This window comes from Phascolarctos cinereus, unplaced genomic scaffold (genome assembly GCF_003287225.1).
Source record: "Phascolarctos cinereus isolate Bilbo 61053 unplaced genomic scaffold, phaCin_HiC Scaffold_9;HRSCAF=440, whole genome shotgun sequence".
NCBI classification, from domain to species: Eukaryota; Metazoa; Chordata; class Mammalia; order Diprotodontia; family Phascolarctidae; genus Phascolarctos; species Phascolarctos cinereus.
Window position 1 is genome coordinate 38,188,391 of NW_027556402.1, and position 11,392 is coordinate 38,199,782.

General features: G+C 40.8%; 1 protein-coding gene across 2 annotated transcripts in view; it reads left to right on the top strand.

Annotated features, from left to right (window-relative positions):
• Positions 1 to 10,892, top strand: part of UNC5C (unc-5 netrin receptor C) — a 401,391-nt gene extending 390,499 nt beyond the window's left edge. For both annotated transcript variants that reach the window (XM_021008379.2, XM_021008380.2), the window contains 2 exons: positions 5,107 to 5,285; positions 9,192 to 10,892. In XM_021008379.2, coding sequence (XP_020864038.1) covers positions 5,107 to 5,285; positions 9,192 to 9,357 — 345 coding nt within the window. In that variant the 3' untranslated portion in view covers positions 9,358 to 10,892. The remainder of the gene's footprint in view (positions 1 to 5,106; positions 5,286 to 9,191) is intronic.
• Positions 10,893 to 11,392: the final 500 nt, after the last annotated feature.

Below are 11,392 nucleotides of genomic sequence, written 5' to 3' on the forward strand. Positions count from 1 at the left end.
GTGGTGCAGTGGATAGAGCACTGGCCCTGGAGTCAGGAGGACTTGAGTTCAAATCTGACCTCAGACCAGGCATTTGATACTTACTAGCTGTGTGACCCTGGCCAAGTCACTTAACTCCAGTTGCCAAAAAAAAAAAAAGAATATATTCAGTTCTGGGGGCAGCTAAGTGGTGCAGTGGATAGAGCACTGGCCCTGGAGTCAGGAGGACCTGAGTTCAAATCCAGCCTCAGACACATAAAATTCGCTCACTGTGTGACTCTGGGCAAGTCACTTTACCCCAATTGCCTCAATAAAAAAAAAAAAAGAATATATTCAATTCCATCCAAATGGAATTGAATAGTTTGGGCAAAGGTATAAATAAATAAAAATAAAACATATAAATGTAAGTTGGTGGCTCTAATACTCTATAAATGAAGCAGCTTTGGAGGGTCAAGACTGTGCTCAGGCAAATTTGAGTTCAATAGTCAGTTTCATGGTCTTATAGATAAGAATAGGTCCATATATTGGTATCCTTTTCACTTTAAGCCTCTGCTGTTTACTTGATCTACCTATCCATGTAGGATCATTAGAGGAAAATTAGAGGACATGAAATGACATTTACATTCTGTGCTGCCTCCATTTCAACCCTTGTTCTGTCTGCTTTCATCATTCCCACAAGGCCTGGAGAGTGAGCAGTCATATCCAAGACTATGAATTCTTCTGGACAACTTTAGAGCAAGTGCAGAGATGGCCCTAGAAATTTACTGATTCTGCAGAGTCCTGAAATTAAAAGCTATTACCCATAACATCTGGTTGGATATTTATTGGGTGTAAAATTATATATTCATCTAGGGAAAGCACGACATCAAAGACAGATGGTAAACCACAATTATTGTAATAAGTGCTGGATTTAGATAATCTCTAATTTTACCTACCAGACAAGTAGAAGAAGTAATGGCCATCTTTAATAAAACTCAAGTACATTGTGCCATCAATAGTCACTTCTTGAGACCAGGAAGGATGCCCTGCCTTGCTACTAATATTGTTATAGCTAAATACTGTAAGAATTGAACTCTTATACTTCATGGACTTATGATCTTTTTTCTACTCTTACTCAGGAACTATACCAACTAAGTCCTTGACCTTTTGTCATAGCTTAGGTGCTCAAAAAGAGATAGATGAGTGGTACAATGGATACAGCACTGGACCTGGAGTCAGGAAGATCTTAGTTCTAAGCTGTGTGACCCTGGGCAAGTCACCTAACCTCTCTCAGCCTCAGTCATTCACTCATGGTTATGGTGGTGATCTTGGATTCTCAAAGGCTATGACAATAGAGCAAACTTTAACAGATACTACAGGATGAAAAGGCTTTGAGTATAAGCTCTGTGATAAACCCTATAGTTGTCCTTCAAGAACTCATCATTGTTGTTGATGTTGCTGTTTGTCCTTCATTCCCAAAGAGGATGGTGACATCAGGAAGATGGTGCCATGACTTGCAAATGAATTGGGTTTAAGTGAGGGAGAGCTGTGCAAGGTCACCAGTCTCACTTTCTCCTCTGGAGCCCTCTGGGACCAGTGGTAATATATAGATCAGGATGACTGGAGATGTCCCCCATTCAAGAACTAGGCTAGCTAAGTATAGAGAGACTCAACACCACATTGGCCATCAGATGATGACTTTTTACTAAAGCGTAGAGGAGGTGTGATCTGCAGATCATTATCAATGGAATAACAGTGAAATGAGGAAACCTTTCAGGAATAAAACATTGACTAATGTACATCAGTATCAATATTTTCCTAATCTCCCATGTAAGGTTTCAGCCATATGTCAAAATCTTAAAATCCCAGTTTTGTTGGAGCTTTAAAACAAACAAACTAAATACCCATGAAATGGTCCTTTGACATAGAATGTGCCAGATTTTGGGTCAAGAATCTGGGTACTGTGACTAGGGCCAACACTTCTCCGAATATTATTACCAAAATTAGTTTTGCTCTAAACTGCCCTCCATGCAGCAAAGTAGCCACTACACAGCGTGAGCCTATAACCAGTAAAACAGAGTGTTGGCTAAAGCTTTACAAACGAAGCTCAGTTTTGCAAAGTCAACACTAGACCCACTGGCTCCTTCAATTCCCACCACAGGGAATAAATCAGAATGCCTTTGGTGACTGCTTTCACTGATCTAGGCCTGCTCTGAAGGTGTTGGCAGGGAGAGTTTCACGGAATAGCCTTAGCAGCACACCATTAACTATGCCCTAGGTTTCTCTGCTGCTGGACATGAATCTCTCTTGTTTTTCCTCCAGCAACTAATGTTGAATGCCCAGGAGTTACCCACTTTAAAGTTGATTCAATTGATTTTCTTATATTGCTTTAATAGTTCTCCGACAACATTTGCTTTTGCCTTCTTGATCCATACATGTAATGACTAGATTGGCTCCTGTTTTCTCCTGCAGATGAGAGTCAGAACTGTCATTGATGTTCTTTTGGGGGCTGAATCTACTTAAAGGATCAATGTATGGTTTCACTGGTAGAAAGTAGATTTGCAGGTAGAGGACACCTTTATCAACTAATTCATTCTTTTCTGAAGGTCCCCTATGTTTTTTGCTTCCTCAAAGACAAAAAATTCAGGCTTCTTTTAATATAAATTTAATCCTATAGGATTTTGGTCATCTAATCCAACCCAATAACATTACAGGTGAAGAAGATCAGTTTGAAGAAAGGGAAGTGGCTTACTCTCAAGTTACACACATATTCGGTAGCAGAGCTAAAATGGACATGCATTCCTCTGAACTGTGTTGCTTTTCCTCCAATGTGCTGCCTTCTCACATGGTCCCTGTCATCCAGTCCAATTCATATGAAGTGCCTCCTGGTTGTCCTAGTATTATAGGCAGTCAAGTTTAGTTGATAGAGAGCTGAAAAGACCTGGGGTCAAGTCCCACCTTTGACACAAACTGGTTGGGAGACCCTGGGCCAGTCCCAATCTCTCAGTGTTCTGGGCAATAATTAGAGATTCTAAGTTTCAAAGAACGTCATGACTTGCCTGGAGAGATGGTGTTTCCTTATCAGAAACTCTGCTCTACTAAAGAAACCTCAACTCCAGTTTCCCTTCCCCAATTCTCCTAAGTGTAAAACACTGGGCTAAGTGCTAGGGATAGTGACAAAAAGACCAAAACAAAGAAGTCTCTGCTCTCAAGCAACTTACATTCTACAGGGCATCTGGGGGTTTGGGAATACAACTCATACAAAAGTAAATAAATCCAGAGTAATCTAAAGTCATTGTAAGTGGGAGAAAGTTGAGAAAGGGGAGGACCACAAAGATCTCTGGTAGAGGTAGCAACTGGAGTGAGCTTGGAAGGAAGGCAAGGATTCTAAGAGGAGGAAGTGAGGAGGGAAAGCTTTCCAGGCAAGGGGAAGAACCTGGGGGAAGGGGAAGAGACAGAAAAACAAATGTCAAGTATCTCATTAAGCAGCCGCCATGTTAGGGTACAAGGGGTGACCTATGCTGCCTCTTTCCATTGGCTTTCTCTTTCACGTCAGACATTCTCCAACAGATCTGACTTCTAGCAGCTAAATGTCAGCTCTGTTCTTTCCCAGGGTGCTGTTGTGGCCCTTCCCTTTGAAGTCTAACTCTTTTTCTGCTCATTCCTGAAGGACCACATCAGAAAACTATATTTGAGCTGTTCTAGAACTTTCTATCTAAAATCAGTTTCAATAAGAACCAATAAATCCACGGACTATGCAAAGTTATTGCACAAATGCAGATATCACTTCACATTACACGGGTTAGGGACATGGCACTCCCATGATCTAGAAAATCCATATAAAATTTTTTGACCCTCCCTTCATATCAGAGAAGAAGTCTGAATTATTATGATTTTAAAAGATAAAAATATGTTGATGATAGAAAATATTATACATATATTTTATGAATTTCTGAGTTTCTAAGCTTTTTCTATGTTGTCTACTGGCCTTCACGTGTTATCTGCAGCTTCCTCAAAACTCCCCCACAATTCCTATTTAATTCCTTATAACAACCCATGATATATCAAAACCACAATGGGGAAAGCCATTATGTGGAAGAAATAACTGTATTTCTGATGACTTAAGTAGAGGGACTGGATCTGTTATTTCATTGACATAGGGAACTCCCAGATGAGGCAACTCTTTCTACCAAGGCAGGCCAGTACTTTCTCTGTGAAATTATAGTCATAGAGATTAGACTGAAGAACACTGAGAGTTCGAGTGCCTTGCCCATGGTCACTCAGTATGTGTCAACAGCAAGATTTGAATCCAAGTCTTAAGCCAATTTCTGACTAAAGAGAGAATAGTGTTTAGGCCCGGGTCTTGAACATAGTAGCCACTTACTAAATGCTAGACGATTATCATTCATTATTTGTTTTCCTCAGGAAAACTCATCATAGGGACAGAGAATTAAAGGCCGAGGTCATCTGGTCCAAAGCAGTAGCAATTTCCTACAATATTCCTCAAAAGTGATCATTCATTTTCTGTTTGAAGATCTCCAATGATCTACATTGATGCTAATTGTTCAAAATCATTTTCTTACCTTAATTTAAATTGACCCTTCTACAATTTCCACTCATTGCTCCTGAATCCTGTTTCCAAGGAGAACAGATCTAATACCACCACTACATGACAAACAACCTTTCCCATGTCTGCCTCTGGCTATCATGTCCCCACCTCACACCTTCTATTCTTCCCACTAAACTTCCTACTTCCTTCAGCTGATGTCTGCCTGGTCTTTAGTCTCCTCTCCATTGTCATTTATCATCCTCTGGACACTTTCCAGTTTGTCAGTATTATTTCTAAAATGTGTTGCCTATAACTGAAAGCATTCCAGTTGTAATGTGACCGGGACAAATACATGAAGCCATTCCTTCCCTCTCTGCATGTTATGGCCCTATTAATACAGCCTAATATTAAATTAATTTAACCTTCCCTACTACTCCCCTCAAACCAACCAATTTTTTCATATCTGTTCTTGTGTCATTTATTTTTTGAACCTAAGTGTAGAACTTTACATTTATACCTATTTAATGCATTGATTAAATATTGATTGTCCTTTGTTTTCCCAATAACAATGCTGTGTTGTTTTCTCTACTGAAATACAGGAACCCACTGGCATTGACTTTCCCCTTCTGGACCCAGCAAGTACCATCACCACCATCACAGGACCCAATGCTTTCAGTATCCCTCTCCCTATTCGGCAGAAGCTCTGTAGCAGCCTTGATGCCCCTCAGACCAGAGGTCATGACTGGAGGATGCTAGCCCACAAACTGAAGCTGGATAGGTAGGCACAATCATTCATTTGTGCTCAGCAACAAAGGAGGCAGCTTTTCAATAAGACAACTAAGGATATGTTTTGGCTCACACTTTTTCTTTTCCCTGGAAAGTTCCTCCCCACCCCCATCTTTGACTGTTGAATCACTATTCATTCTCCAATGCCTTCCTTTATCAAAAGATGCCTCTTCAAGAAAACAAAATATACACACATATACATACATACATACATATGTATATATACACTCTTCCTCAGACACTGTAATGACTCAGTTCATCAATCTGTTCACTTCCCATTACCTATTCCTCCAGCCTACTTCAGCCACAAACAAAGGGGGCAATCTTGTCATCACCCAGAAATGTAACACCTCCAACTTCAAGAGCTCCAAAATCCCCTTATCTGACATTATTTATTGGCTTTTCATCTGTCTCTCTTCTTCCCTTTATCAAACCCTGCCCTTTATCCGCATCATGCTCTTCAATATCTGAACCACTCAGGCTCAATTCTCTCCCAGGTCATCACCCCTACTCTTACCACTCTCCTCTTCTCTCCATCTTGACCCATTGGTGAACCAGTTCACCTCTAGGCTGCCCCTCTTTGGTCCCTAACCCCCTTATCATGTAACCAATTGTACCCAGCAAAGCCTCAGTCTTGGATCACTCCCACCATCACTGCCTTCACTCCTATATATATTCTGTTGAATGAAGGTGGAGAAAATCACAGAACTGTTCTGATTAAGTCTACTATAAATATATGTCATACAACCTCAACTGAGCCTTTACACCTGTGAAGCCCTTCCACCTCTCTTAAACTTACTATCCAGTCTCCACAGAAGCTCTTCCAAACCTTTATTGTCATTGTTGTTGTTCAGTCATTCCATTTTGTCTGACTCTTATCCCTCCTCAAACCTTCCATGGCATTCCCTACCCCCACCCTTTCAGATGAGAAATTTACCTCATATTTTACAGTAAAATTTGAGATTATTGGCTGTGAGTTCCCTCTTCCTCCCTCTTCTTCATATCAATGCCTTCTGCCACCATCTCCTCCCTCACCCAAGACTAACTTTTCTACCTGTACAAACAATCTTATTCTAGCCTGTCTCCTTCAACAGATTGACCCCTCCACCATTCCCACTCTTTTACTTATTTTTAATCTCTTTCTGTCTCCTGGATCCTTCCCTACTGCCTACAAACATGCCCATATCTCCCATATCCTCACTTGATCTGTCCATCCTTGCTAACTAGTCTTGTGCCTCTTCTACCTTTTGTGGCAGAACTCCTTGGAATGACCCTTTCTAATGGGTGCCTCTACTTTCTGTTGTCTCGCACTCTTCTTTATCCCAGATTCTGACTTTCTATCATTCTACTGCAACCACCTTCTCCAAAGTTACCAATGATCCGTTATTTGCCAAATCCAGTGGCTTTTTCTCAGTTCTTATTTTCTTTGAGCTCTCTGCAGCCTTTGACAGTTCATCACTCTTTTCTCATTGGCACTCTCTTCTCTCCAGATTTTTGGGACATCATTCTCTCCTGATTTCCTCCTACCTATCAGAGTGTTCCTTCTCAGTGTCCTCTGCTGAATCCTCATCCAGGTCATGCCCCTCTAACTAAAGGTGTCCCACAGGATTCTATCGCAGGCTCTCTTCTCTTCTTCCTCTATACTACTTCACTTGCATGATCTCATCAGCTCCCATGTATTTAACTATCATCTCTACATGAATGATTCTCAAATATCTATCTTGCCTTAACCTCTCTGAGACTTCTACTCTCGCATCTCCAACTGCCTTTCAGGCATCTCATACTGGATGTCAGGTAGACATCCTCCTGTTTTCCCTATTATTCTTGGAGTCGACACCACCCTTTTGGTCTCTGAGGCTCACAAATCATCCTTGCCTCCTCACTGTCTCATACCCCCCATAGCCAATCTGTTGCCAAAACCTGTTGATTTACCCTTGCAGCATCTTTCAAATATACCTTCTTCTCTCCTCTGAAACCACCACCATTCTCACGCAGGCTCTTATTACCTCACACCTGGACTACTGCCATAGCCTGATGGTGAGTCTGCCTGCCTCAAGTCTCTCCCCACTACAATCTATTCTCCTTCAGCAATTTAAATGATTTTTCTAAAGCATAGGTCTGACCATGTCACTTTCCTATTCAATAAACTTCAATGGCTCTCTATCACCTCCAGAATTAAATACAAAATCCTGATTGACATTCAAAGCCCTTCTTAACCTATCCCCCTTCTACCTTTCCAGTCTTCTTATACCTTAATCCCCAACACATACTCTTCAATCCAGTGACACTGGCCTTCTGGTTGTTCCAGGAAGAAGACCCTCCATCTCTCAGCTCCAGCCATTTTCTCTGGCTGTCCCTCATTCCTGGAATGCTCTCCCCCCTTATCTCCACCTCTTGGCTTCCCTGGCTTCCTTTAAGTTCCAACTAATACCTCTTCTTCTATAAGAAGCCTTTCCTATCCTCTATTAATTCCAGTTCTTCCTCTCTTTTAATTATTTCCTCTTTGTCCTGTCTATTTACTTGATTATTGTCTCTTGCATTAGATCGCAAGCTCCTTGAGGGCAAGGATTATCTTTTGCCTTGGTTTTTTTGATTCTCAGTACTTAGCACAGTGCCTGGCACACAGTAGGTACTTAATAAATGTTTATTGACTAAGTGACAGACTTCCCTTCCCTGATCTTTCCCCATTTAATAATCTCACATAGCATTTTGCTTTGTAGTGTATGTATCATAGAAGCTTGTTTTATATGATTATCTTCATTGGTGCTTTACTGCCTTAGTAGCCTGCTCTCCTTGAAATCAATGGCCATAGCTTCTCTAAACATTATATTTATCTGGGTACACAGTGTGAAAATGTACTTGATAAACCTGGATTATATTGTATTTTGTTATATTCAATTCATTGTACTCTGTTATAGTGTAGAAATTGGATGTGTGTTTTCTTGCCCTGGGCAAATATGCCTAGAGCCATTACAGAGGGGGTAGGGAGATTAGTCTCCCTTCCTGTTCTAGCCAGTGATCAAAGCAGGGTTGGGTAAGTCCTTATGTTTCATCATCATAATAATACTTATTGTGACACTAACATTTTATAATTTAGAAAGTATTAGTATTGAGACACATAGGCAGTGTTGTACTGGTCCTGCCTCTGTCACACCCTGGCTTTGTGACCCTGGACAAGTCCCTTAGCTTCTCAGCACTCTGGACAGCTCTCTGATTTTCAGAGAAGTTGCTCTTCACTGGAAGATCCCTTTACCAGTGAAATCCCAGGTTGAGTCCCTATATCTAGCTTTATACTAACCCTTTGAGGAAGGAAGAGCCACTGTAGTATGCTCATTTTTCATATGAGAAGTGAATGATTTGCCCACAATCCTACAGTTGGACTGATACTTCTGACACAAAATCCAGTTTCCTTTTTCCTGCACCAAGATGGGTCACCAAAAGCTACCCATTTCTTCAGGGCTTTCCTTTTTTTTGCTTTTTTGTTTTTGTTTTGTTTTTTGCTGGTATCGTGTGATGACAAAACATTTTCTAGTTGGATAAAAACCAAGTAGGGAAAATCTATGCATGCTCAAAGGACTGCCTCCTCCCCATTCTCCAGTATAACCCCAGTACAACACTAGGAAGAAAACGTAAATGCTTCCATTTAAGGTCTTGACCACAGCCATTCTTGTCTCTTAAAGTGACTTATTCAGGGCTGAGGTGGAACCTGTTTATAAATCACAACTTCTGGCTTGTGCTGATCCAATAAAGTTCAACCTGTAGTTCTAGAGAAAGCAGGCACGGCTGGATGATTGTGCTTTCTCAGATATAACCTGGGTACTTAGAATGCCAATGAGGTAGTGTATCAGGTCAGAATGCAGTTGGACAGCCAACCATGTTTTACTGTTCTCTATTACAGATACTTGAATTATTTTGCAACAAAATCAAGTCCTACTGGAGTTATCCTGGATCTCTGGGAAGCTCAGAACTTCCCAGATGGGAACCTAAGCATGCTGGCAGCAGTCTTGGAAGAAATGGGAAGACATGAAACAGTGGTGTCTTTGGCAGCAGAAGGGCAGTATTAAACCAGCCTGGAACTGAAGAGGAAGGAGGAAAATGCACAGGGAATTTGATGGCTGGCCTGCAGGCCACAATTTTGAAATACAAGCCAGACCAGATCAAGAAGCTTCACAGGGAGATTTCAGTGAGAGAGAGAGAGAGAGAGAGAGAGAGAGAGAGAGAGAAAGAGAAAAAAAAAAACCAACCAGAAACAGCCAATTTTCATTCCCACTTTACTTGTACATTATCACAGGAGTTAAGAGAAAAAATGTGTAAAGTTGTACCTTGAATATAGAAATCAACCTAACTTTCCTCTTAATTGGGTTGTGCTGCATGGTACAGGATTTTACAGTTTCCTAGGAAACGGTTTTTATTGCTATCCAGATATATTGGATAAACTTTCTTAACAGACCCAATTTCTATGAACATTGTTTACATCAGATTTGGACAGGGATAAGGACACCGTTCATGGCTCTTTCTATTTTTGTTTAAACCATTTGAAGTTGAAGCTGTGGACGCTTTGTTGTGTCTATTTCAGATTAGCAATTTACAGAGAAACCACAGACTTTTGTTACAAATCTTGTGCATCAGGTGTCTCGGATAATCCTCCCATTGTAGTTCTGTTTCCAAGGCCTTGTTGTAGAACCCAAGCGGAACCATTTGTATCTGGAAAGTGGATAATCTGAGCGGAAAGCAGGCATGGTTAAGACTCGTTGTTCCCTGTGGGCTCTCTCTCATCCCTTTTTGGAATAAGCTGTAGACTCACAGGGAAGATAGTGACTCATTTCAAATGACAAAAAAAAAAAGCCCCTCCTCACAATATGTGTGTTTGTGATATGCAATTTGGAGTGGTTTAAAAAGTATCATTATTATAATCATTATTATTATTGTTAATTATTATTATCTATTAGCATTTACAAGTACTCTAGTACGAGGATTTACTTTTAATTATTTCTGTTTTTGTCTACAGTGGCAATAGACATTTGAGTGTTGACTAGACCTGCCTTCTTGGTCACTAAACCTTTTAAGCCTTTTACCTCTCCCAATCCCTCAACCCCTGGAGCATAGTAATTAATGTTTGCCTCTGGTAATGTCTGATCCTTTAGTCAGGTCAGAAGCAGCTATTTTCCATTGCTGCTCGGACCCCTAAGTGCCCTCTTTGAAGGCCATTCCCATCCCAGGGAGGATGATAGCAGGTGTGGAGTTCCCAGTTCTTCTCATGCTGTCCTGCCTCCCCCAAAGGTGGCAGAAAAGAGTGCCAAGGTCCATGGATGTGGAGATGAGAGGCGAGTTCTGTTCACTCTGCCGCCGATTAGTTGTGTGACCTTGAACAAATAACTTAACTTCCCTGACCCTCAGTTTCTTCATCTGTAGAATACAAGTGTTAGACTGAATTTGTTCCTTCTAATTGGAGTGATCATGTGTTATTCAGAGGATGGGCCTTGAAGTCTGTCATCCTCTTCCCTACAAATTACTTTCTGTCACTCTAAAAGCACCCCTGATATAAGAGATATGTGTCCGAGTAAATGATTCCTGTTTAATATATTGTATTTGATTGGTTTTCCAGTCTTGACTGAGTGTTATTGGGACACAGGTTTTAACTACCATAAGGAATTTGACAGAAATAGCATTGTTGTCTTTTAAGATGAGTTTCAGATTTCCTGGACTAGCTGCAAAACTTGTGTGTGTGTGTGTGTGTGTGTGTGTGTGTGTGTGTGTTTCTTACCAATGCTAGACCTCTTTCACTAGTTCCCTTTTCAATGGACCTTAGGTTGGATTTTTTTTTCCCTCAAAACCTCATATTGATGACATTTTGGTGACATTTCTATGGGATATTTTCTTTGTTTAAAACAACGAAGTAAACATACGATGTGTTGATCCTTGGATACCAAGAAGGAGAAGCTGTGCCCTGGCACACACGATTCTGACATTTCTTCCATTTTCTCATGACTATCACAGGCCTTTTGTTTTTAACACAGAAACTCAATTCATTCAACAGGTGGGGAGAAATCGCTCAGTAGACCATAGTAACCAAACCAATATTTGAATGATAAGCATGTG